This window comes from Anolis carolinensis, chromosome 6, assembly GCF_035594765.1.
Source record: "Anolis carolinensis isolate JA03-04 chromosome 6, rAnoCar3.1.pri, whole genome shotgun sequence".
Classification (NCBI taxonomy): Eukaryota; Metazoa; Chordata; class Lepidosauria; order Squamata; family Dactyloidae; genus Anolis; species Anolis carolinensis.
The window spans coordinates 74474993-74502631 of NC_085846.1; the positions used below are offsets into that span (position 1 = coordinate 74474993).

A 27639-nucleotide genomic window follows, 5' to 3' on the forward strand; every position below is an offset into this window, starting at 1 on the left:
GTGACAAAGGATACAGATGGAACAAGAACGAAAGTTAGTGGAAAATTCTTATCTGATGGAAATTGGAGCAAGTGAGACATGTACAGTATTACAAGTTTTGCACCATGGGTTTCAAAAGGCTTTGGGACCAAACATATTGAAACATCCTGTTTCTGTACTAGCAGTGTTTTTTTTTAAAGTTTTTAAAAGTTTTAAAAAAAATTGATGGAATCCTGCTTTTGGGATGCCCACATGTAAAAACATTTCTAAGGAGTTCAGCATCTTGTCCAACAGTCCACTACTTTCTGGTGTGGAACCTGAATTTGATGTTGAAGAAACTTACAGAATTCTCATATGAACCAAACAGAAAGACTTCTGTGAGAATGCTTTTCTGATTGAAACTATATCAGCAAGGGAAGGTATCAGAGAATTGGCAGATGGTTCAGTCTGAATTTTGTAAATTTGAGCAGGACAGACAGACACATTAATTTTGGATCCTGCTTTTCTGCCTAAATGGATTAGAATGTAGGTAGGTAGTATACATTGGATGTTAGGAAAGCTGTTAAAGTGGGGAGAAAAAACCCAATTAACCAATCCTGAATTAATGGCCCGGAATTATGGAAATCTATGTGGTAAAAGCGATTGATTTGAGGGAGAAAACATTATTTTTATTATTACTTTTTATCCTTTTTATATTAGTTTTGAATTATGTATGGCTTATCTTCAGTTTCTCTTTGCATCTACATGTCTTTTTCATCTTTTTAAAATGTGTTTAATATTGGATGATGAGAGCATTTTAATAAGTTTTGTCGAGGGCCTAAAATATTACTGCAATTAGTTATTGTATTGTTACGGAATATTACTTGAGGAAATTACAGGACAGGAGACATAAAACAACCCTATCATAAATCAGAATGACAATGTTTTAGAACTCAAATTCTGCATTGATTTTTAAATAATAGTAGGAATATTTCTGTTACAACACAATGAGGAACAATCCCTTTGGACAGCAAATTCTTGATTTGGTGTCATTTTCCTTTCTCCACTGTGCATTTCATAAGAAACAAATATGAGATCCAGTCCAGAGCCCGGACTTGTCATTTTGACTTTTAAAAAATGAATAATCCTGTCACTGAGCGTGGTTTGGTGTAAAATGACATTTTAAATTTTTGACATTTGGATTAACTAATAGGTCATATGGCTTAATTTGAACTAAATGGAAGGAGCATGTGATGGCTTAGACAGCTTGAGAAAATGGAAAACTGTATTTCATTTCCAGCTCTGCCACATACCTCCATCTTCTATTAGTCTCATCATGCCTGGGTTTGCCATCTTGCTCTTAATCTACCATTTCTTACATACAATTGGCTGTGTGTTTATTTACTAAAAACAGTTCCACTTTCTTTTTTTAAAATGAGACTTGGATTCCAGAAAGTGTTCATATGATTCAAGCTTTAAGGAGGTGAATATATTGTGAAGGTATGTGTTCTGGCAGTGGAAGTGTTTTGTGCATACCCATTTCAAGATGTGGAAGGAAGCTCTATTTCAATGATAACTGAACGTTGTTTTTGGATATGACATCTCATGATTATTTGAGTTGGTTGAATGAAAGATTGCTCTGCATAGTATCAAATTTCCCTTTGATGCAGTGCTTCTGAACTACTTAAGCAGTGGCTGAGGGGTAGCACCAGTTCTCAGATGGTCACATTGTAGAAGGTCCTCTAGACTGGGGAAGATCAGCTGCCTAGCCTCTCTTTCTTTCTCCTAATCTTGACAGAGCTAATTCAATATTGTCCTGGCAATGAGTCCAGTGACAAAGTCCACTGACAATTAAAATATTTTAAAATACCCTTGTCAGATATCACACTTTCTAGATTAACTCAGGATTTAGCTTTAAGGAATTGCAGTTTCCAGGTGCTGCCAAAACAGTAGCTGATATACTTAAGTTGCTTAAGTAAGTGCTTCTGTAGTTAGTATCTTTCTGGACTTGGCATGAATCCCATTCTAATCTACATAAATTGATTTTAATTTTAATTTCAGTCATGTTTCATTTCAATGCTGATGATATGGAGCATCAGGAAATATAGCATTATAAACTGATACTGTGAACAGCTGCTACCTAAAAGAAGAAGAACGGATAAATATTATGAAACTATATTTCATTAAGAGCACAGGAGTATATGAAAGATGAATAAATAATCTGGTGTATTGCTGGTTGGTATAAAGATGAAGAGGAGGAGACAATATTTTCCACATTTCTGTTGTTATTCCCTGAAGTTTTTCTCCCCTTTATTCCAGCTGACTTTGGTCTTGCAAAGCAAAAACAAGAAAACAGCAAACTCACCTCAGTTGTTGGAACTATTCTCTACTCCTGGTAAGTGAATGTCAGTGCTAAAGTCTGGAGGTATATGCTTTAGCTTCAAAGCATAATTTTGACAACTGTGTTATGGATTTTTAATATTGCTAGTGGAAAAATACACTGAAAGACTAGATTGTATGAGGAATTACATTTGTGCACACTCCCTCCCATCTCTTCTTTCATGGACACAGTGAGATTTTAAAAATTGGTTTTAATTTTAGACATTCAACAGTTCTCTATGACGTCCAGGCTTAGGAGATTGCGATTTCTTTTGGTTTTGGTCTGAGAACAATTTGGGGTCTTAAACTGTGGGTCTTATTTCCCTTAGTGCTTTTTTAGCATCTTTATTCTTTTGAACATAAGCATATTGTATGACAAACCATGTCATTTGCACAAGCATAAAAGCAGTAAAATACATCTGCATTCGTGTGAAAGTAGGCAAATCTCAATAAACTATAACACTTCTGTTTCTGCAAATTAACTGCGTCTACAGTATACTAATCATAGCCTTGAACTATTTGAAGCATGTAACACATTTCATTCCTACTTTTTACATGCTCCCATTATAAATGTATGTATTATCTCAGCCTCAGGATTGCTAACAAGGTCTTGCATTTCCTAAGACTAGAAGTACGTTTATTGTACTTAATTTCCGTAGTTTACTTGAGAACCTTCTTTGTTTAGGAAGTTAGTATTTACTTCTTCAGCTGCGTTGGAAATGTGACCATAATAACAGGCTGAGCAAGTGAGCAAATGTTTGTCTTAAATACATTTACTTTCCTTTACAATTTACCCCTGTTCTCTTGGTTCCTTTTTCTCTGATGTGGTGAGAGGAGGAATCTACACAAAGTGGGTTTTTACCCCCATCACAAGCCAGAGTCAGACTTTCCTCTCTCTATCAGTCTCTATACCTCTGTAGTTTTCTCTCACTAGTCATTTTAATTCTAATTAACTATTTTCCTTTATATTTAAGCTCTATTACTTAACCAAAGGGTATCGTTTGAAAAAGTAAAGTTAATAACTAAAATAGAATGACATCACCATGTTTTAGTATAAAATACAGAACCAGCACCAACTTATTTTGCATACCAGAAATAAGTATTCAGAACCACACTTGGACTTTTCCCTTCCTTTTGTTATATTGGCAGGCTATCCTACGAAGGTCAGCAATTACTTTCTAATCGACTGACATGCCATTAAAAAACTGGCCAAATCAATATAACTCTATGTTTGGCTTGTCAGTAAGAACTCCAGTGTATCCTGTTTTCTCCAGTCACGTTTGCCTCCCAACCACTTTACTGTACATTTTTGCCTAGGTCTGCTGTATAAGCATTGTTGTAGCAATATGTTTTCCAAGGCTTCTACAGCTAGTTATTCATCAGCATTATTCCAACAGGATCCATCTGAATCTACCTAATCTAACTGCAGAGGAAGAACTATGAGTTCTTGCCCAAAAGTTTGTACAAAGGTTCTTGCATTTTAATTTTATACATTTTGCTACATATGATGGAAGATAATATCCAATTCTGGGTAAAAGGGAGATGTTTTTATGTTTTGATTAAAACCAATAATTCACATAAGTCTAAACCCATAACTCTGTCCAACACACATTTTTGGTGCTTCAAATGTTAGACCTGTTTCTGGGTATATTTGACCTGCTGATTCCAAAAATACCACCAATTTTCTCTTATCAGCTCTAGTCTTTGAGTTACAGAACGTATGCCATATACCACTCTTCACTCTGCTTGCCCCTTAAAGATCATATCTTAATGTAGTGTTTGAAAAGATATCTATTACGCATGAAGCAAACATATTCAAAATTAAAGAAGCGAAAATGAAAATCTACTTAATTCCAAAAGCACAGATCTATGATACAAATTAAAATTTTATAAATTCAATCATACGTAAGAAACTAGACCTGATGTAATATATCCAATGCCATTTTCTGAACCAGAGCCCCAAATAACCTCAGGAACAGCTCTAAAAACCAAGACATCAAGAATTAATATCTTTGGTTTGTGACAAAGAGGATGGTGTGCTATTTGGTAATTAAAATACAAATGTTCCAATATTGATACTGTATTTGTCAAATCAATTGTTATTCTCCATAAAGTAGCCACTCAAGTAGTGTTTTGTCAAACAACTAATGTAGACCCAACAGAATCCAGGTCACAATGATAGGTACTCTGGGAAGGGGGAAATGGGAGTTTTGAACTCAGATGACTTGGGCTATAGAGAAGACAGCATCACATGTGGACCCTGTTATATAGAAGGAGGATGTTGTTTGTAAACATCTACTTGGCTAAGTTTAGATGTTGAAATGCAAAAGCTGCTTTAAGACATACTTTGTTTTTCATTGAGCAGCAGACCTCTGTGCCATATGACAAAGTCTTTTCAAAATCATCCTATCTTAAGGAATAATTTTCCCATGACATGAAAAGACTATTGAGCATGAAATGCAAGCCCAATGCAGTTTTGGATGCTTTGGGTCTCGTGGAGAATGGCTAGTGTAGTCTTGAGACCACTGAAAACCAATTAATCATTCTGAAAGTGATGCTTCTTTGTCACAGAGCTGTGAGAAAAACTTTGCACTTTTGAGTTTGTGAATATTAAATGTAAGGTCAGTATAGTAGAAATTTATATAACATCCCATAGAAGTGAGGTAATGACATTTTATAGATGCTGGAGATTTTCAGAAACTGCTTTGGTTTTAGGAAACAGTAAGAAGAAATATTTATAGAGTCAGCAGTAAAATAAAATTGTGGAAAGAGATAACATATATTGAAGCATAAACACAAATAGGTTTTATAATTTGCAGTGAACCAAGTACAGTAGAGTCTCACTTATCCAACATAAACGGGCTGGCAGAACGTTGGATAAGTGAATATGTTGGATAATAAGGAGAGATTAAGGAAAAGGCTATTAAACATCAAATTAGGTTATGATTTTACAAATTAAGAACCAAAACATCATGTTATACAACAAATTTGACAGAAAAAAGTAGTTCAATATGCAGTAATGCTATGTAGTAATTACTGTATTTATGAATTTAGCATCAAAATATCATGATATATTGAAAACATTGACTACAAAAATGCATTGGATAATCCAGAACATTGGATAAGTGAGTGTTGGATAAGTGAGACTCTACTGTATTTGATATCTAGGTCCTTTGGTACTTGGGCTTTGTTTTTAAAATCAAATACTTGGGAAATCTGGATTTTCAAAGTTTATATTTGAAAATCTTAATACCAGCATCTTCAGTAGCTCTTGGAAAAGCCACACTTTTGGCCAAGTACGTTATCTCCTGAGCTGGCATACTACTTATGCTGAGATATTGAGAGCATTGCAGTTAAATGAAGTATTTATTTATTTATTATTTCTATTTACCATACTTAGACCTCGCCTTTCTCACCACGGAGGGGACTCAAGGTGGCTTTACAACAGACAACAATTTGATGCCATACTCAAATATATTAAAAATAACAGTTACAGTTAAAACCAAATAATTAAAACATACATTATTAAAACCGCAATTAAAATCACACCATCCAAATCGTAATCCAGGGCTGTTCCATTTGTCAATCACTTTGATTCATGGTTACTTATTGCATTGCTCCAATTACTTTCCAAAAGCTTGATCTCAAAGCCACAGTTTAAAACTTTTCCTGAAGGTCAGGAGAAAAGGGGCTGATCTAATTTCACTGGGGAGAGAGTTCCATAGACGAGGGGCCCCCACTGAGAAATCCCTGTCTCTCATCTCCACCAGTCGTGTGGGACTGAAAGCAGAGCCTCCCTGGATGATCTTAACCTCCAAGATGGTTCGTATATTAACTTTTCCAGAGTTTGATCCACAGAGAGATTAGTTTCCACCTTCTCTGAGATATGCAAAAGAAGCAGTCCTCCATTCAAATGTGATACAACTTGTACAGACAGGGTCCTGTCTGTCATAGAGCTGATTCTATTAGATGAACTCTCTTGAAAATGTATATTTTGCTGAATTAGTGTATTTGTTCTTTCTTTTTTGACAGCCATTTCATCATCTTATGCCTATGTTTTATCCTCAACTTCTATGTTTTATGGTTTTATTTCTGATATGTTTCATCTTTATTTGTTTTTAGTTGCTAATTTATTTCAATTTTTAACTACTATTAGGTCTTAATGTTAAGAATATATTATCACTTTTATAATTGCTTTAGAAAGGTAACTTTAGAGTTTTTATAAATATGTATATTTCATATTGTATTAAAAATAGAAATATGCTGGCATTTAGTTGAATGTTATTCAGTTCATGTGTTTTCTTTATTTAGTGGGGACTGAATGTTGTGCATCTCTTTTTAATTTATTGGTTTCCATTGACCCAAGGAATGCCATCTTGCAGTTTATTGACTGCATTGTTTATCTTGAGCATAGAAACAGACCATCTGGTTCATGCGTAATAAATTATAAAGTGGTGAACACACCATTTAGATTTCTTCAGCCCAGAATAAATGTGTGTGCCATGATTAGATCATTGGGATATTTTACAATGCATGTGTTTGTTGTTGAGGTATTCTTAAAATACAGTGGCAACATGAAAAATGTATTATTGGTCTGTGTAAGAATATATCTGTGCCCCATGGCTTGGTTTCTCCTGAGAAAAAAGATGTAAGGAAGAGCCAGCAGTGAACTTAGTTGATGCAGAATGATAACCTCAACAATAATAATTTCATTGGTAACTAGGGGCAATTTTAAAAGCAATTATTTTGAGCAGGACTACCAATACACAGCAATATAATTAAAAACTGAGATGCTACATATATATTGAGGGGACCATTAGAAACCCATAATTCTTCTCAATTAGCAGTGGAAAGGCCAATGGAAATTCACAATAAGTTGAGCAGGAATATGTGAGTGTTGATAACAATGGTGAAAACAGCCAGGGTAATAGTAATTATCCGGGGTGTGTATGTGTGAAAAATATTTTAATTGAATGACATTTATAAAAACATATTGGATTAACACATATTGGATTGAGTTGCCTAAGATTCCCTGGAAGTCAGGAAGACAATTATTCATGTCTGATTTCAGACTTTTCATTTCAGTAGGCCTTAAATGCAGCTGGTTTAGATCATTTGTCAAGTCCATTATCATAACAGAAGGATGGAACAGGACTACTAAAGAAAGCTGAAAGAGGGGGAAATAATGTTACTTAGTATGATGAGTATACATCAAAGATAGGTAAAGCCTGGAGGAGTTAAGGAGAAAAGGGAGACTCAAATAATATTGCCCATAAAAAGCAATTCTCCACCTCAGAATGAGAGAGATTCATGGGGTATAACAATAACAAGAAGATTATGACAACATGGATGTAGAACTATACTTTGATCATTGCTTGTTCAGCATAGACCTGTGAATCTGACACTAGAAGCATGTTGGTTTAAAACGTCCAAGACATGAAACTTGATAGGAAGTTCTTTTGTGGCAGGTTGAACTTATCAACATGGCTGTTGAATTTGGGCTTAACCTCTCTCAGTCTTTATCATTATTTGCTTTCCTAAGTCCTCTAATTTTACCAAGATATCACTCAAACAGTAGTCACTTTTATTATGACCTTTACACAGAGAATCATCAATTCAAAACTAATATTTATACAAGCTAATCCTTGTAAGGCAGTCTGAAAACAAGTAGGATACTGTCAATCAGCTCATCAAGATTCTGCTTCAGGAAGAAGAATCTTTCTCTTCATCCTTATTAAAATTAAACTTATGCAAATATTGTAATAAAATATTAACTGAATAAAATTGGAAATGAATACTTAAACATTAAAAAAATCATGAAAATGTCAGTGAAAACGAAGCAGTATGAAAATAGACTGCTCTATAAATAGCATTATGACATAGCTTGCAAGGGAGACCAATGTCTTTACTTTCTTTTATTTTAATTTACGCTACTTAAATGCATTCTATTATATTTTGAAGTCATTTTTGTAAATGTAAAAGATTAGATTATCTTCTGTTTCTGCTATAAAAATGTCTTCAGCTGCCAAACCCATTTTAAGATCAGGTTTAGTATGCAAGAAGATCTGTTATTAAAGAAAATATGCATTCTGAGTCGAGCAGCAGATGCTAAGTCTTTCAAAGAAAACATAGAATGTGGCTCATTCTATTAAAAAAATGATACTGAAAAATGTTCAGCTAAACTTGCTTTGTTCTTGCTTGTAATCATTTGTTTAGTAGGGGATACAGTAATCTATTTTATCCAAGAAACTGGTGAAGCAAAAATCTTTCTGCTTGCATACAAGATGTGGATTTGAAAACTTAAAACCAGATCATGAAGTGTTTGCAAAATCCAGATGACTTTAAACATCATTCCTATCACACCTATACATCTATCTCATCATGGCAGTATATTGTACTTTAGAACTGAGCTCACTCTGCAGACTTCTCAATGATGCAGGTGCCAAACTCTTATGACATTTTTTAAAAGTGCAAATTTGTAGAATGAATGTATGCATTAATTAATTAATTAATTAATTTTTTACTAATTTTGCCCTACTTTTTTTGCAACATAGGATCGAAGGTGATGCATAAGAATTTAAAAACACAATCAAAAAGCTTCTAGTACAAACATTGAAATACAATTAAATCAAATTTCTAATTTAAAAACATTAGTCTAAAATGTAGGTTAAAAAAACACACACACATACATTAAATAGAAAATGCCGCTCCCTTAAAAGCACTGTCAACCATATCATATTAAAAGCCAAAATACCTCCTTAAAAAAGATAGAAAGATTATGCTGTGAACCGCTTTGAGTCCCCCCAGGAGTAAGAAAAGCATATAAATGCAATAAATAAATAAATAAATAAATAAATAAAGACAATAGGGAGGAGGCCAACTGGGAGTGACAATGGAGAAGGCTCTCTAGAGCAAGCTTGCTCTTTACTAATACCAGTAGTTAATTGGTATCCATAATCAATTCTCTAAGAATTCTTCTCTTTAGTGATGTAGACTTTTCAGTGCGAAAAAGAGAGAAAAAGAAAATACGCTCCCCCGCACTTGAGATATGGGGCATTTTGATCTATTCTACATATGGGTGATGTTTTCAGGTCTTCAGTGCATCTTCTGAAGAAGTCTGACTCCTTATTCTGTTCAAATGTATGTTCTCTACTTTGATGTGCTACAGATTTGCTTAAAGCTCTCATTTCTTGCCCAAAACTGGAGCATTTACAAACTCATCTACCTGAATGTGGCCAATGAAAACTGATAACTCAAGGCTAGGCTTTGAAATCTGGTAATGTTGCCTTATTCCCATTGTTGTTGTTCATTCGTTCAGTTGCTTCCAATTCTTCACGGCCCAGGCTAGAGTTCCCTGTTGGCCTCCGCCACCCCCAGCTCCTTCAAGGTCAAGCTGATCACTTCAAGGATAGCATCCATCCATCTTGCCCTTGGTCAGCCCCTCTTCCTTTTTTCTTCCATTTTCCCCAGCATCATCATTTTTCCAGTCTTTTCATTATGTGGCCAAACTACTTCATCTTTTCCTCTATTATCCTTCCCTTCAGTGAGCAGTCGGGCATTATTTCCTGGAGTATGGACTGGTTTGATCTTGCGGTCCAAGGCACTCACAGAATCTTCCTCCAATACCACACTTCAAAAGTGTCTATCTTCCTTCGCTCAGCCTTCCTTATGGTCCAGCTCTCACATTCATAGGTTACTATGGGTAATACCATTGCTTTAACTATGTGGACCTTCGTGGCCAGTGTGATGTCTCTACTCTTCACTACTTTATTGAGATTGGTCATTGCTCTCTTCATTCCCATAGCTTAGTTTAAATTAGAGAGATATAGGGAAAGAACCTGCAATTAAGGATCTTCCTTCAAAAGGCATGCATTTATACTGCTGTTGTTGATTACATGTGATTTGTAATGGGAAGGAGAATAAAAATAATTAATTTGCATTTGATAATGACTGCAATACAATAAACATAGGATTAGAGGAGTACCTGAATTTCATGTTTCAAACTCTTACCTCAAATTAAGGCAGCCTTTTCCACAAACAGGGATAAAATTATTGTGCAGATGAATTTGATTAAAGTTAGTCTACCACAAGTTATTTCATTTCATATTCATGGTAAAGATTTATAGAGAGAACAGTCAAGTGGAAAGGACATAAGCAAGTGGATCATGCTTTGCACATATTAAAATAGCTTTATCTAATTTATTTAAAGTTTCCTTAATCATCTGAATATTTTTTTTACATATAATACAATTTTGTATCTTCACAGCTTTATATGCAGTGGATCACTTTACATGTTTTGCAGTCAAAGGCATCCCGACTAATTAATTATAGCTAATGATAAACTTAATTATTTTGTATTTTTCTAAATATGCTTTTATGTTATAAGCTTTTTCTTTTTTCAGTTTCTCTACTAATGTCTGTATCTACTTACCTATCTGTCTATCTATATACATCTGTAACTCTCCTACGTGAATTATTTATTTATTTTTTACTAACATAGCCCTGAAGTTGTGAAGAGTGAGCCATATGGAGAGAAGGCTGATGTCTGGGCTGTTGGATGTGTCCTATATCAGATGGCAACCCTCAACCCCCCATTTTACAGCACCAACATGCTCTCCTTAGCCACAAAAGTATGCAAGTATGGTTGGAAATATTTAACTATGTGTATGCACACTTTTTGAACGTGCTTTTTCTTCTTTGCTTCTTGTGGCTCTATGAAACACTTTCTGAGTAAAGTGTTATTGCATCACATGGGGATTTTGGAGCAGAGTCATAAAATTAGATTAAATGGCTACAATAGAGAGAACAGGCCTAGTTCTCAGTGCTGAATTGAAGAACTGAAAGAGAGCATGGCCCTCAAATTGAGACACTGAATCTTATACTCTGCTTAACTCCTAAGCATCTACATATTTATTGTTTATATATATATACTTAGCTCTTCCTATCATCCATATTGTATCGTTCCTCTTCTCTTTGCTATTATACCTGTTTTGTATGTGGCTCCCTAAAATGAGATACACTTCACAATCAAACAGTCATTTATTGGAACTGGGCTATTACTTTTTATAACATAATAAAACGCTCACTGTTTTTTTTGCAAATGTGGTTCTGAAAGGCTATTACACTCCTCAAAGTCAGTACTTACCATAAAACTTTGCAACACTTGACAAATATCTTGAAGAATTCCAGAATTGCTCATAATGATGTCATAAAAACACATCAACATCTTTAAGAAACAAAGCTTTTTAGTTCTTTAGGAAATAAGTGCTAAAGATATTTAGAAGAAAAAAATGAAATGTTTAAAAGCAAAATAATTTTGAATTTGCAAATAAAGCTGGGAGACTACTAAGAAAGGAAAAGAAAATTATTTTGAAAAGACAAGAGAGTAATGTTATGATTAAGAATAGTGAGAAAATATAGAAAGTGCACCAATTTAATCCTTTTTACATAAATATCAAAACATGTCGAAGGAAAAATTAGAACAATATTAGCCTAAGCAGAAGTTATCTAAGATTATAGAAGAGCAGAAGAGAGCCATAAATGTACCTATTAAATTAGAGAAATTTGTGCTTTTATAAATAAGACTGCTACAGGGAAGACTCTTTTGAGATATTATGCTGCAGCAGACAATCAGCTCAGTTTACACAATGGGAAGATCCCTGATAACTGGAAAGAGGTGAATATAACTATGATACCTAGAGAATAGGGGCCTCTGGTGGCACAGTGTGTTAAAGCTCTGAGCTGCTGAACTTGTGGACCGAAAGGTCCCAGGTTCAAATTCCGGGAGCAAAATGAGCGCCCGCTGTTAGCGCCAGCTCCTGCCAACCTAGCAGTTCGAAAACATGCAAATGTGAGTAGATCAGTAGGTACCGCTCCAGCGGGAAGGTAACGGCGCTCCATGCAGTCATGCCGGCCACATGACCTTGGAGATGTCTATGGACAACGCCAGCTCTTCGGCTTAGAAATGGAGATGAGCACCAACCCCTAGAGTCAGACATGACTGGACTTAACATCAGGGGGAAACCTTTACCTTTACTTACCTAGAGAATACTTTGATTTTGACAAAGTATTATAAACCAATATCATTGTTAAAAAATGAATGGAAAATATTTATGATGATTTTGGCAGATAGATTGAAAATTATTCTTCAGGGACTCAGAAAAGGCTTTTGATGACTTAAACTGGAATTTTTAAAAAAAAGTATTGGAGGAGATGTAATTTGTGAATAATTTTATAACATGTGTTAGATCAATTTATTCTGAACACACAGCATGAATGATAATAATTGGAAAGTTTTCTAACCCATATGAGATACAGAAATGAATTAGGCAAGGATGCCCATTTTCCGCATTGTTGTTCATTTCAGCACTTAAAATTTTGAATGTTGATGACCAAAAATATTCGAGGGTTACAGGAATTAAGACTAAGCAATAATAATATAAATGAAGGGCATTTGTGGGTGATTTGCAGATTACTTAATAAATACACTCAAGAGTGCTAAATATTAAGTTGAAAGTATTTGGGGATTTGGCAAGATTTAAAAACACTTGTTCTTTATTTTTAATTCCAGTTTTCACCCATCTAGTTCCAATCATGAATTTTAAACTTGTGTCTTATGTTCGATCTTTGTTCTCACAGAATCATAGAATCATAGAATAGTAGAGTTGGAAGAGACCTCATGGGCCATCCAGTCCAACCCCCTGCCAAGTAGCAGGACCCCCTGCCAAATAGCAGGACCCCCTGCCTGTGTATTTTAATATTTATTTTGTAGAAACATGTTTTAATGTGTGTATTTTATAGAATGTTTTTAGAAGATTATGTGTTTTTAGCAATGTTGTAACCTGTTTCAAGCCACAAGGAGAAGTGAGTAGGAAATAAAACTATTATTATTATTAATTTATTTTGCAGATAGTAGAAGCTGCATATGAGCCAGTTCCAGATGGTATTTTTTCTGAAAAGGTATCAGCTATAATTAAAAGGTAAGTATCTTTCTGTAATTTCTTATGTTTCTCATTAAAGTTGGGCAGAGGGAAATTTGCTTAACTTCAATGACAGTCTGTGTGTGCCTGTGAACATATAGACCCTTTTAGACTGAGTCAAATAAAAAGGTATGGTCATATAGTACAAGCCAAAATGTAAGAAGCCACTGAAAATTGGACTAGTTAGAATTTATTATAGAAAATCATAGTCTAGTGCTCTGATTGTGTGGTTTCTTGTACTTCTGTGCTAGAATGGGCTTTTTTCAATTCAGTGGGATGCACACAAGAAAGCCAGTTTACCCTATAAATGAAGGTTGTGGATACTGGCATCTGGGAGCTCTGGGTTGATGATTAAATGTTCTTCTACCTTTCTTTATAAAGTACTAGCTTTGCCCAGCCACGCGTTACTGTGGCTTATGCTTTCAGAGTGTTGTTCCTTATTTACTGTCCTGATTTTAGAGATTATATTGTTCTGTATTATTATATCACAGTAATTATTACATATTGTATTTATAATCTTATATTATCTGCTTAGAACTGGATTATATGAGGCCCCTTCTTCACAGATGTATAAAATGCACACTGAAGTGGATTATATGGCAGTGTGGAGTCCAAATAATCCAGTTCAAAGCAGATAATATAAGATTATAAATGGGTTATATAGCTGTGTGGAAGGGCTTTGAGTCTACACTGCCATATAATCCAGTTCAGATCTGATAATCTGTATTTTATAGGGAGTGTGGAAGAGGCCTAAGTGAGGCCTAACTCTGCCTGTCCCCTGATTGGGTTGCTAGGAGACCAAGCGGGCAGAGATTAGCCTTCTAACTGTCAGCAACTGGATAAAAACAATTATTCCTCTCCCTCTAATTAGGACTTTATTTTTCTTTTCTTTTTGTTGTATGAACGTAGAGGCATGGATGAGGGGTTGTGCTGCCAAGTTTAGTGTTTCTGAGATGTGTAGTTTTGTTGTTTTGTCCTAGGCCGAAATTTCATTACCCTTTTATATATATACTAGCTGTGCCCGGCCACGCGTTGCTGTGGCGAAGTCTGGTGGTATGGGAAATAAAGTATTGAGGAATTGGTGGTAGTTAAGGTAAAGAGTAAACGTTTTCCCCTGACATTAAGTCCAGTCGTGTCCGACTTTGGGGGTTAGTGGTTATCTCTATTTGTAAGCTTGAAGAGCTGGCGTTGTCCGTAGACTCCTCCAAGGTCATGTGGTATGACTGCATGGAGTACCGTAACCTTTCCGCTGGAGTGGTACCTATTCATCTACTCTCATTTGAATGTTTTTGAACTTTAGGGTTGGGAGAAGTTGGGGCTAACAGTGGGGGCTCTGTCTGTTCCTCGAATTCAAACCTGCAACCTTTCGGTCCAGAAGTTTAGCAGCTCAGCGCTTTAACACGCTGCACCATCAGGGGTATTATTTTCAAAAGGTTGTGAATATACAATATTTTTGATTGTTTTTGTCTGTTGGAGGGAAGTATGAATGCTGCAATTAGGAAAAATGATTAGCATGTAATGACCTTGTAGCTTTAAAGCCTGGCTGTTTCCTCCCTGAGTGAATTTTTTGTTGGGAGGTGTTAGCTGGCCGTGATTGTTTCCTCTCTGGAATTTCCTTGTTTTCAGAGTGGTGTTGTGTGTGATATTTTATGTGCTTCTACTGTCTGTGACCCTCAGAAAACAGAGGATTTCCCAGACTTTGGCGATGGGAATACTTTGTTGGGAGGTGTTAGCTGGCCCTGATTGTTTCCTGTCTGGAATTCCCGTTTTCAGAGTGGTGTTGTTTATTTAGTGTTGTGATTGTAGAGATTATATTGTTGTGTATTACTGCACCACAGTAATTATTTCATCTTACAGTAGAATCTCAGTTATCCAACATTTGGTAATGCAATGTTCTGGATTATCCAATGTAGTCTGCGTTTTAGTAGTCAATTTTTGTGTATTCAGTGTTTTAAATTGTGATACTTTTTCTGTCAAATTTGTTGTATAACATGATGTTTTGGTGGTTAATTTGTATAATGATTCCCTAATTTGATGTTTAATTGGGATTTCCTGAATCCGTTCTTATTATCCAACATATTCAGTTATGCAATGTTGTGCTGGGATGTTTATGTTGGATAAGTGAGATTCTACTGTATATTTATAATTTTGCAAGGAAGGCGTTTGCGCCATCCCCCGGGCCCTGGAAAAGGGTAAATAAGAGAAGAGGAGAAGGCGCTCTGTACGTGCTCAGGGGCCAGGCGGGAGGCGTGGCGGGGTGAGGTCTGCCCTTCCCCTTTGCCCCTCAATCCCGGCCCTTCCCCTCCTACCGGAGGTGGCGCCGGTGTGGTGGTGGGTTGTAGGCCAGGCAAGAGCGGGCTCCAGTGGAGGCGCAGGCCTGGGGCGTCGCGGCTTCCTTCCTCCCCGCCTCCGCGCTTCCCGATGCCGGCCTCCATGTTCTTCCCGCGGAGGACAGGAGGAGGCCTGAGCAGCGGCGAGGAGGAGGAGGGGAACCGGGCCAGGAAGGCGGGCAACGTGGTGCTCGTCCGCCGCTGCAGGCCCGAGAGGAAGAGAAAGGGGTGGGAAAGGCTGCCCCTCCACACAGAGGGAGAGAGGCAGGACTCGCTTTCCCAGAAGTGCCTGGCGCGGCAATGACAGTGTTGGCGCCAAAAACCAGGAAGGTCCCGAGGGAGGGACCTTTTTGTTTTCCAGGCGAGAGGTGAGGGCAGGGAAGGGTCGGCTTAGGCCCTCCGGGTGTTTTGGAGTAGAACTCCCGATTCGAGGATGGGGAGCTCAGCCTCGTGAGGCGGAGATGTCCCTGGCTTCGGCGGTGGAGGAGGTGCAAGAGAGGGAGGGAGGGGAACGGTTCTGTGTGTGTGCGCGCGCGCGGAAAGAGTTGGGAGGACTGTGTTTCTGCGCGTGCGCAGATTGCCTGTTGTGTTTTTTTGGTGTTGTGATTGTGTTTTTTGTTTGATTATGTTGTATCTTACTGGAGGCGGGGATGATGGATTGCGTTGCCAATTTTAGAGTTTGGGGGAGCTGTAGATTTGTTGTTTTGTCCATCGCCGTGATGCCATCACTCTTTTATATATATAGATAGACTAGCTGTGCCCGGCCACGCGTTGCTGTGGCGAAGTATGGTGGTATGGGAAATAAAGTATCTTATATTATCTGCTTAGAACTGGATTATATGAGGCCCCTTCTACACAACTGTATAAAATGCACACTGAAGTGGATTATATGGCAATGTGGAGTCAAGATAATCCAGTGCAAAGCACATAATATAAGATTATAAATGGGTTATATAGCTGTGTGGAAGGGCCTTGAATCTGCACTGCCATATAATCCAGTTAAAATCAGATAATCTGTATTTTATAGGCAGTGGGGAAGAGGCCTAAGTGAGGCCTAACTCTGCCTGTCCCCTAGGCTGAGTGGGTTGCTAGGAGACCAAGTGGGTGGAGCTTAGCCTTCTAACTGGCAGCAATTGGCTAAAAACAATTATTCCTCTCCCTCTAATTAGGACTTTATTTTTCTTTTCTTTTTGTTGTATGAACGTAGAGGCATGGATGAGGGGTTGTGCTGCCAAGTTTAGTGTTTCTGGGATGTGTAGTTTTGTTGTTTTGTCCTAGGCCGAAATTTCATTACCCTTTTACATATATAGACAATGAGAAGATAGAGATTAATAATACCATCACACCCTCTATAAAAAAGAGTGTGATGGCTCATGTGGTGAATGCCCTCTTGATTGTACCAGTGGGGACATACAGAAAAAAGTGTGGGGGTATCAGGTTTCTCTTTGGAGAATGTTCTCTATTTTGGTGAACTTGAGACTATAACATTATTTTCATACAGCTTGTCTGGGAGGAAACTTCATCATGTTTTGTCTTTATGATGCATTTCTTGGATCTACTTATACAGATGTTCATATCATTTCATTGACTTCGCTGGGGATTAGGTGGGTTTTAGTTGCTCATGCTGTAGATTACTTGAATGATGAAAGATTTTTTCCCTATAGGTGTTTAACCCCTGATGCAGAGAATCGTCCTGACATAGTTGAGGTCAGTTCAATGATATCTGATGTTATGATGAAATATCTAGATGGTTTATCAACTACCCAGCTTGTCTTAGAGAGGAAATTGGAACGGGAGAGAAGGCGTACTCAGAGATATTTCATGGAGGCCAATAGGAATGCAGTGACATGTCACCATCACCTTGCTGTGTTATCTCAGGTAGGTAAATATATAAAGTTTTTGTCATAGATAATAGAACTAGAAACACTGGATTGTAAGACCTGTAATTATGCTTCAATGCAATGTAAGTTTGATTTGTTTGATATGCTTTAACCATTTGAAAGACTATTTAATTGATATGTATTTTTATAGTTTTATAATATTGTGTTTTATTGATATTTTTATTATCTGAATTTGGCATTGAATAATTGCCATAGTTTGTAAGCTGCCCTGAGTCCCCCTTCGGGGGTGAGAAGAGTGGGGTATAAATACAGTATAAAAAAAACAACACAACATGGTAGAGTATTGTTCTGTTCTCATGTCTGTCATTGCATTGGACAATGTTCGAATGAGCCTCTGTATATTGTATGAATAAAGGAGAGAAAGAAAATATCACAAGTTCAGCCACCAAAGTTCTGTCTTGTGACTCATACTGAAAAGAATTGTATTGGTTGCTTGTCAAGCTCTGGTGATCACAGTTAGTGGAAAGTGTCACAAATTCTCAACACTCAAAGACCAAATGCTTATTTGCTTAATTCACTCTAATAAATTGAACTCATTGCTTTGATAATTATATCTCACCTTTCTTCCATTGAACTCACGGCAGAATGCCTGTTTTGGCTCCTCTTTGCTGTGAGGTATGTCAGCCTAAGAGAGCCCAAGATCACTTGGTGAATTTCGTGACTTTGGAAACTAGAAATTGGATTTCCAAAGTCTCCATCGAGTATTCTGACCACTTGCTTCAGTCCAGCAAAATAGCTATATTTAACTATGGTATAGATCAATCAGTGACAAATGAAAGCCTGGGTCTCTGGAGCCCTTATTATGGCTTAATCTCTCTTTACCAGAGTGTGGAATTTAGTACATAGTTGTATTTATATCTGTTTATTAGTTTGGGCTATTGTATTTAAATATATGTATATTTAGTGTCATAATTGGTTAATGGCTTTTATTGCCTATCTCTAGATTAGGTGAGAAAAATATTTCTATCAATCAAACAAACCTATAGAACTAAGAAATCAAGACAAGGTTGCAAAGGGATAAAAATATGAAATCAGTGTTGGTACAACTCCAAAAATGATTTAACCTTTCTCAGTTGGCAGCTTTCATGTTTGAAGATCATCTGTGAACAGTTTCTCAACAGATTAAAATGCAAGATGTAGGTCATACAATGTCTTGTACAGTGCTGGGTAGCAATTTTTATAAACAGTTTTCTAAAAAGTTGAAGAAAATTAATAATGCTGCTAGAACATTACACCTAACTTATCTTCTGGGAATTGCAGTGTCAAAACAAATTGTTTCTTTTTTCCTTTGAAGGAACATTATGAAAAGTCAAGTCTCAGCAGCAGTAGCAGTGGAGCAGCCAGTTTAAAAAGTGATTTTTTTGAAAACACTGACCTGCCTGAAATTTTCCATCACTCTTCTGGAAAAGATGTTGACAAAACTTGTGATGAAGCCTTGTCAGACGATAACTGCACTACAGAAAAAGGTAGTGATGATGAATAATTTCTTTAGTACATGCTAATCAGAATTGGATACAAAAAATTGTTTGTGACTTTTTTTACAGATGTCTTCTCAGAATTAGATGATGAACTAGATGTATCAGATAATTCCAGTAGCTCAAGTTCAAGTCCTCTCAAAGATTCAGCATTTGGTAAGTTCTGTAATGCAAAACTTCTAATCTCTAATATTGGAAATTGGAAATCTACTAATTGAAGTTTGGGGTGCAATTAAATAATTTTGATACATGCATCTGAGCAGCTGTTAATTAACAACATGGGCTGTGGGAGAAAGATAGTGTTCATTCAAATTTTTGTAAGTGGTCATGGAAAGTTCAGCTAAAGCATCCTCAATGAAAAGTGAAAAAAATAATAATTTTGCCCCCGATCCTATATAAAACTGAGTGGATACCAAAATCTATGTATGCTCAAGCCCTCTTATATACAATGACATAGAAGTCCACTTCTGTTTTTCTAAAATCCCTGGAAAAAAAAACAACAGAACATTGAGGGGCTCTGTTTTTAGATTTCCTGATCTCGAAACCTTCCAGGACTGGCAGTTCTGGTGTTTTGGCCAGATCATATTTTGCCAATGGGGCGAAAGGCCACATATAGATGAAATGAGTAACTGCAGCTGAATATAGAAGCAAAAGCTTACAGTCTCTGTCTATCTACTGCACTGAATAAAAAAGGGAAAACAGATTTATTTCCGACCCATTTCTGTAGTATACCAGGACCCTTTGTGGATATCAAAATCTGTGGATGCTTAAGTCCTCAGATATACAATGGTGTCTTTTATATAAAATAGCAAAATCAAGGTTTGCTTTTTGGATTTTTGTTTGAGGAATATTTTCAAGTTGTGTTGAATTCATGGATGCATAATCTGTGGATATGGAGGGCCAACTGTACATGAGATATAGCCCTTTCTGAAACAAAGTGAACTTAAGATGAGGTACATTATGAACATTTGAGGCTGGATACACTGGGCAGCAGGGGAATAAATCGAAAGTTTGTATTAGAGTTTAAAGTCATGTCTCTCCAATGAGAAATTTTTATTGCATAATTAGCATTAATGCAATTAAAATTGCACATTGGCTTTGGCTGACTGGATTTTGAGGTAAGGAGTGATATATATTGTGTGTGTGTCAGGATATTTTCATGAAAAGACCAGAGTGAAATAATTATGTGGCATATAAAACTTTCGTAAAAAGAGTTTTAAACTGGAGCTCTAAAATGCTTATCTAGGTCACCTTGACTTTCCAAGTCTTCCTATTTTAAGAATTTCTCTCCCAGGTGTGCAGGATAGAAACCTTACCTCTTTTTAAAGGAAACTGAAATTTTGAGGCAAAAAAGTTATGTGATGAGAAGGCAAAATCTATTATATGCAATATAATTTTAGTTTTGTGGAGGCTCATCACTTAGTAAAATTCTTGCATGAAAACTTCTGTGTATACAATACATGTATCCCATGTATGTATAAGTTTGATTTCATGTTCAAGTCAAGGGCAGGTTTGGGAGCCAAAAATATGGATTTTGATGCAGTATAAGTCAAGGTTAAAATTTAGAATATAACAAAGGATATAAAGCATGTATTTCTTTTCTATTTTAGATACTATATTAACACCAGGATGAATGGTAGCTTGTGCTAGGATTTATTGCAATGCTAAATCACATCAGTTTAGCCTCCCTTATCCAAAATCCAAAACCTGAAACTTTTTTGCTTTTGGTTGCCTGCTCCAACCTTTGAGGAAAAGAGGTTAGTCACATGTCCAGCATCTGCTGAGTTTTTCCTTAAGGAGCCCTTGCTCCTCCATTGTCAGAAATATAGACAAGGGGTGGGGGAATAAAAAGGGGGAAGTGGGGAGGACTGCAGTTCCTGCATCTCTGCTCATAGAGCCCCCCTGTAAAAAGCACTGGACTTACTTGAAACACTTTCTGTCCTTTTAGCAAAGTAGCCCTCGTAGCTGGGAAGGAATTGAACAGTAATAGCACATTTACCACCAACTAATGCTTCACTCGGCCACTTCTACCATCAGTCTCGCTCACTGATACCTCACTTTCCAGCTTGCAGGGGCTCTTCACCAAATGTATTGTATCTAACAACCTTCCAACAATGCCTTTTTGTTTGCTTTGCAAGACATGCTGTAATAGGAATAATTCCAGTCAGAGACTGGTGGAGGCAATAGCCTAGTGAAGTGCTAGTGGATGACCAAATCCACTTAGACTTCTTCCTCCCTTCCCAGCTCCAAGAGCTACTTTGCAAAATGGGTGGAAAATGTGCTGACAGTCAGGGAAATCTGCTTTTTACAGGGATCTTTTATGAGCAGAGCCGCAGAAACTTAAGTCCTTTCCCCTCATCCCTTTCCTGACAGTGGTGGAGCAAGGTCTCCTTGAGGAAAAAAAGCTTATTGGGTGTTGAATGTGTGACTAACTTTCTTTCCTTATTCCTCATTCAGTATGTATATGTAAATGCAGATATTCCAAAATCTGAAAGATTACAAAATATAAAACACTTCAGGTCCCAAACATTTTGAATAAGGAGGAGTCAACCCGAATAACTCGAATAACCCGCTCGGAGCTTATGTTTGTCTGTCTTTGTTCTATGTTAAAAGGCATTGAATGTTTGCCTATATGTGTAATGTGATCCGCCCTGAGTCCCCTTCGGGGTGAGAAGGGTGGAATATAAATGCTGTAAATAAATAAATAAATAACTGAAGGCCTTTCAGGAAAATATTTCAAATTGAAGGGTTTCTAGAAGTGACTGCAGTCTGTGTTCCTAGAGAGAAGATAAAGGGGAAAAGAAGGATGGGGGAGAGGGGTGGGGAGTCTCCCCTTCCCAAGGGATCACCCTAAAGAAGGTGTGAGTGGATTCTCTTTTCTCTCTCTCCAACACATTCCTCTCATCCCATCCTCTTTATGCTCCATCCTGCTCAGTGTCAGAAACAAAGAGGGAACTTTAAAAGAAAGAATTACTCAGCTGAATCTGCTAGGGCTGTCAGATCTGAGGAAGCTGCTCGGGTAGCTCTCTCAGCCAGAGAAGGAACCTAGGGGGCTTGGATGGCCATCAGACAACTTGGAGAAGCAGCATAAAAGCTGGAAGTTGAAGGGCGACAAATTGGAAGGGCTTGGCAATGGGCAGAAGATCTCTTTCTCCCACTGCTGTTGCTGCCTTGTTACTGATGGCAATGGTAAACAGTGACCATATTGGCAAAACAAACCTGCTGTTAGAGTGGTGGTAGTGGCAGTGGTAGCAGGGAACATATGGCTAGCTAGATGATGAGGCTGCCCAGCTCATCAGTTTTGTGAAGGTCTTGTTGGTGAAGAATAGTAAAACCCGTTATCGAGATAAGAGACTTCTGGCGTGCATGGCAGTAATGAGAGTAAAGGGAGATTATGCTTCTTTTCAATTCTCCTGGGATATAATAAGTTCATTTTACTCCATCCCAACCTAAAATAAGCAACAAATCTCTTCTGTTCTCCTTGCTGCAAGGGGCAAGTGCCAAAAAGCCACCATTGCTATTATCCTGCCAAGGTTAATAGTATACCTATGGATCAGTCAAGCCAGGTTACATTGAACTGTAAATAGGTCGACCCTGGTTTTTTGTGTTCACTTTTTGTCAAACATTTCTCGACTTATGATACATTAGTACTTATGCTATACATCTCTCAATGCTTTTTTGCTTTCAATATCAATGCTCATGGTATAAATCGAGGTAAGAATAATGCAATCTTCCATTTTTTAATTCATCATAATTGGCTAACTGATTAGGGTTTCTGGGAATTGTAGTCCAACAACATTCAGAAAGCTGCATCATTCCCGTTCTTGATATGAATCTTTGATTTCAGTATTTACATTAGAAATAGTTTACTCCACTCCAAGTAATGCCTCTTTAATACTTATGATATTTTGAAGAAAGTAATGTCACTTCGAAGCCATTAACTCAATGTCTGTTGTGAGTGATACATTGTTTATTTGTGCAGTTTTAATTGTATCATATTCAGTAAAAACAAATAAAAACTGTGTTTGAAAGGAACCTATATGCATACTTTGCTTTGCTTCAAAAAAAAATGGAAAAATTAAAACTTTTTTTTCTATGAACTGATTGTTAAAAAAGTTCTAGAGTTAGGTATCTCTGTTGCTAGTGGCACTAACTTTGGCATCAACAAAGAAAGCAAAGGTTTTTAAAATGTATTTCCTGAATTGATTTCTCTCTTCTCTAACCTTGTGCTCTGTATGTGGCCTAGTTTACCTTGGCAAGCTGCCCTGAATTCATTACATAAAATCTGTGAAAACAGAGGGTAACTTCAATTTTCTTGATTCAAAGGTGTTAGTGTTCGCATATCTTTGTGATAGTTGTATTCCCTTTGATCTATCACATTGGGACATTCAAATTCACAATATCTTAAAAATGAAAAGATAGTTACAAGAACAGAGAATGAAAAAAAAAAACCCCTATTAATATCAGTCTCACTTATTCTGAACTAAAAATTGGTCAGAGGAATATCTTGACGTTGTCCCAGTTTGGGCTGCAACTTTCTTGTGACAGTATCCATCCAAGCTGTTTCTTCTGTTTGATAATGAATAGGTAGTTATATCTCTTTGAATAGAAGATGCTGGGAGGAAAAAGGTCTTTGCAGCTCAAGTCAAATGGATAGTTCTCAGATCACTTGAGTTGAACAAGCACTCCCTCTCTGCTCACCAAAAGTCCCAAAGACTTCAAACACATTTTGTAACAGGTTCTCATTTAGAGTTATTTATTTATTTATTTATTTACAGTATTTATATTCCGCCCTTCTCACCCCGAAGGGGACTCAGGGCGGATCACATTATAACACACATAAGGCAAACATTCAATGCCCATAAACACATCAAACAGAGACAGAGAGAGACACGCAGAGGCAAGTTAACCTTCTTCTGAGGGGATGTTCGATTCTGGCCACAGGGGGGAGCAGCTGCTTCATCATCCACACTGACGGCACTTCCTCATTCCAGGTCGTAAATTAGTTAATCTTGCCTCCCCACTTTATAAGTGGTACCTTATCTCCTACTTGATAGATGCAACTATCTTTCGGGTTGCTAGGTCAGCAACGAGCAGGGGCTATTTTTTATTTTTAATTGACGGGTGCTCACCCCGCCACAGGCTGGCCTCGAACTCATGACCTCATGGTCAGAGTGATTTAAGGCAGCTGCTCAACAGCTGCGCCACAGCCCGGCGCATGGATTTTTTTTGTTCATTTGTCAACACAACATTCATCTTCAGTCTAATCACTTTGTTTTATTTACCTTTCTTTGTATGTCTTCAAGTTTTATATTTGAGAAGATGTTATTTCAATTAAAATGTCTTTGGTGACATAATCACTGCTTTCCTATCCTAGATTCTCAGAGCACTCCTTTTTAGATGACATGCATTCTCTTTTGGTGACCTCAAATTGACAAATGTGCTTTGTAATAGTATTCCAGTAGTAACCTCTTTTATGCTGTTGTCATTTTTTCCCCTTTTTGATTCCCTTTTGAACTTTCTCACTGTGAGAGCTGTTCGACAGTGGAACTCTCTCCCCCGGGCTGTGGTGGAGGCTCCTTCCTTGGAGGCTTTTAAGCAGAGGCTGGATGGCCATCTGTCGGGGGTTCTTTGAATGCGATTTCCTGCTTCTTGGCAGGGGGTTGGACTGGATGGCCCATGAGGTCTCTTCCAACTCTACTATTCTATGATTCTATGATTCTATGATTGGTCTTCTAATAGGTTCACAGTACCTTGTCATGGTTGCTTAGGAAAATATATTATCCTTGTAACCCACTTTTCATCAGATGTCCAGGAGTTCCAGTATCTCATATACTTGTTCATGCTTTATTAATTTTCTGCACTGTCTTTCCCCCAAAATTACTCATTACTTACTAATTAAAACAAATGAAATAAAGCCCAGAACTCAATCTTCCAGCCAGATAGTTTCTTTAATCATATTATATCGTTTTTCACTGATTCTAAGGCACAGTTTTTCCCCATTTTAGGGGCTTCAAAAATGGGATGTGTATAATCAATGGTGTCTTAGATTTACCAGTTTTGGGGTGATTTTTTTTGCATTGTGGATGGACCCCATCCTCAATTATTCTGCTAGGCCCCTGCGATTTCATCCTCAGCTTCAACCAGAAGTCAGACTGAGCTAAGTGCTTTTTCAAAGGGCTCCGCAGATCACAATTTGAGAACTCCTGTTCTAAATAAATACTTTATAAATAAACTTCAAGGATGGAAAAATGGTGCTCACACCATAAGGAGACATGGGATGCAATTTGTTTTCTGCCCTGTGATATGTTTTAAAAGGATTGTTTTCAAAACCAGTTCATTGTCTTAGCTGTGATGGTAAGGAGAACCCAACAGATCCCGCACAGATCTGGATCTTAGCAAATGTACCAAACATAACTGTACATATGAGCAGACTTTTTCAGTTAAAAATATAATGTGGAGAGAGGTGTACCCCCAGTATCTATACTTCTGATTTAAACATCCTAAGGTTGAATCCAAGTAATTTCAGTGGCATAAAGCTTCTCCTGTTTGCAAAAATTCTATTTTCATCCTTATACTAGTCACATAGCAACTGATGTGGGTCCAGATCTATGACTGCAATATAAATATTAAATAAATCATCAAATCTATGTAATGCACATCTGTACTTTCAAACGCCTTCAAGTTCTGATTTTCTGTTTCTATATCATAAAATATCGACTGACCTTAGTCATTTCATGATGCCACCTTTTCTTCAAAAATCAAGCCATTAATATTTTAGAGGTGTATCACAGGTTAACACAGGTGCAGTTTCCTGCTTTTTGCTAGGGTTCTTCGAATGTCCTAGCCCAAAAATAAACACAACAGTGCCTGTTCATAAAACAATCACTGTCATTGCTCCTATTTTCTTTCTATTTGATCCTAACATATTTTATGTAAAAGCAGTTCCATAATATATACATGAATTAGATTTTGTTCCTTGTGCATATCTTTGTTCCTGTATTTATTTATCTATCTATCAAGATCTTTCTTCTTCATTTGGTAATAGCTATTATATTTGGGACCTGGTTTTAATTAAAATAAGTTTAATTTTAGAATTAGATAACAACTTTAGATATTTAGGTATTAAGAACACACCAAGATTCTATCTTATGAAATAAAAAATGAATGAAAGAAAAGTTATTTGAAAGTAACCAATGCATGCATAAGAAATTGAATCAGAGACAGTGACTAAAAGAAACCATATTAGAAAGCAAAGGCAAGTTAATGATAATGTTAAGGAAGAGACATCAAAACTTTGAATATCCATTCTAGTAATTAAATTGTAGAATTCAAAAATAGCTTATTCTAGGCATTATTTCTCAATGCTAGAAATCCTTAAGAAAAAAGAAGTGATACAATCCATAACGTATAGATTTTTAAGACCAGAGTTAGCCTCAGAAAATTAATTAAGATATTGAAAAGGGATTTCAAACGGAATTTAATAAGCAATTCTTTGAAGAGTTTAAAACATATACTTGGCATTTACCAAAGGAAAGGATGGCATTGTTCCAAGTAGCCTTTTAGGTAATTTTTTTCTGAGCAACCCTAGAAGTCAGAAGTGGGCAGTTTCTGCCTATGGACTAATGCAAATCGCCAGCTTCCATCCCTTACCAGCCCCACACTTTGTTGTTGATATTATGTATTACAGTAGAGTCTCACTTATCCAAATTCGCTTATCCAACGTTCTGGATTATGCAATGCAGTTTGCCTCCCGCCCCCGATCCACAGCTGTTTCTCTAGGCACAAGGATTGAACTTTTTATGGATTTAATTTCCAACAATGTTGTTACTTTAAGTTCATTTTATGCAATTCTATCTTTATTTATTGTCAATTTGTTAGTAGCCAATGTTATCGTAGTCTATGCTTTCAATATATTGCAATGTTTTGGTGCTAAATTCATAAATACAGTAATTACTACATAACGTTACCGTGTTTTGGACTGCTTTTTCTGTCGATTTGTTGTAAAACATGAGGTTTTGGGTGCTTAATTTGTAAAATCATAACGTAATTTGACATTTAATAGGCTTTTCCTCAATCCCTCCTTATTATCCAATATTTTTGCTTATCCAACATTCTGCTGGCCCGTTTATGTTGGATAAATGAGACGCTACTGTATTTCTTTCTCTGCTCCACAATTACCAAACCTTGCACAAATAGAGGAAGGAAACTAGGGATGCAAATTCCTTTTTTAAAAAATCTGATAAAGTTAAATCTATTGCTCTGTCCTCTTTTGTGAAAACTCCTGATAAAAGGCAAACCTTAAAATGTTTTTATGAAAGTGGCATTCCTTAGGGAAAAAGAAACATTTCTTGCAATACTTTAGTCCTTGTGGGAGTAGCAATGCAATTATTAACAAAAGTCATTCAGCTGCTAGGTTTGCAAATAGTGATTTCCACACAGATATCAAACCTCTGGCCCATGGAGCTACTGTGATCCTCAGATTTGTGCTCTTCCTCAAAGCATCATCCCCTCAAAAGGGAAATGGAACCAGAAAGCAAAAAAAAAAAAAAAAAGACATATAAAGGAAACGAGTTTATGCCTGGAGAACGGGTTCCTTAAAATACTGACCAAGTTA

The 27639-nt window shown here is 36.8% G+C and overlaps 1 protein-coding gene across 15 annotated transcripts in view; it reads left to right on the plus strand.

Moving 5' to 3' along the window:
* Positions 1 to 27639, plus strand: part of nek10 (NIMA related kinase 10) — a 106521-nt gene that overhangs the window by 42768 nt on the left and 36114 nt on the right. For 13 of the 15 annotated variants that reach the window (XR_010007100.1, XR_010007098.1, XM_062983787.1 and 10 more), the window contains 6 exons: positions 2278 to 2353; positions 10838 to 10967; positions 13246 to 13316; positions 17311 to 17524; positions 18842 to 19013; positions 19092 to 19178. Coding sequence is in view for 12 of the 15 variants with exons in the window: in XM_062983787.1 (XP_062839857.1) it covers positions 2278 to 2353; positions 10838 to 10967; positions 13246 to 13316; positions 17311 to 17524; positions 18842 to 19013; positions 19092 to 19178 (750 nt within the window). In the remaining 3 variants the exon portion in view is untranslated. Of the gene's footprint in view, positions 1 to 2277; positions 2354 to 3734; positions 3807 to 10837; positions 10976 to 13245; positions 13317 to 17310; positions 17525 to 18841; positions 19014 to 19091; positions 19179 to 27639 lie in introns of those variants that run through there. The other 2 variants (XR_010007101.1, XM_062983790.1) reach the window with 2 other exon arrangements.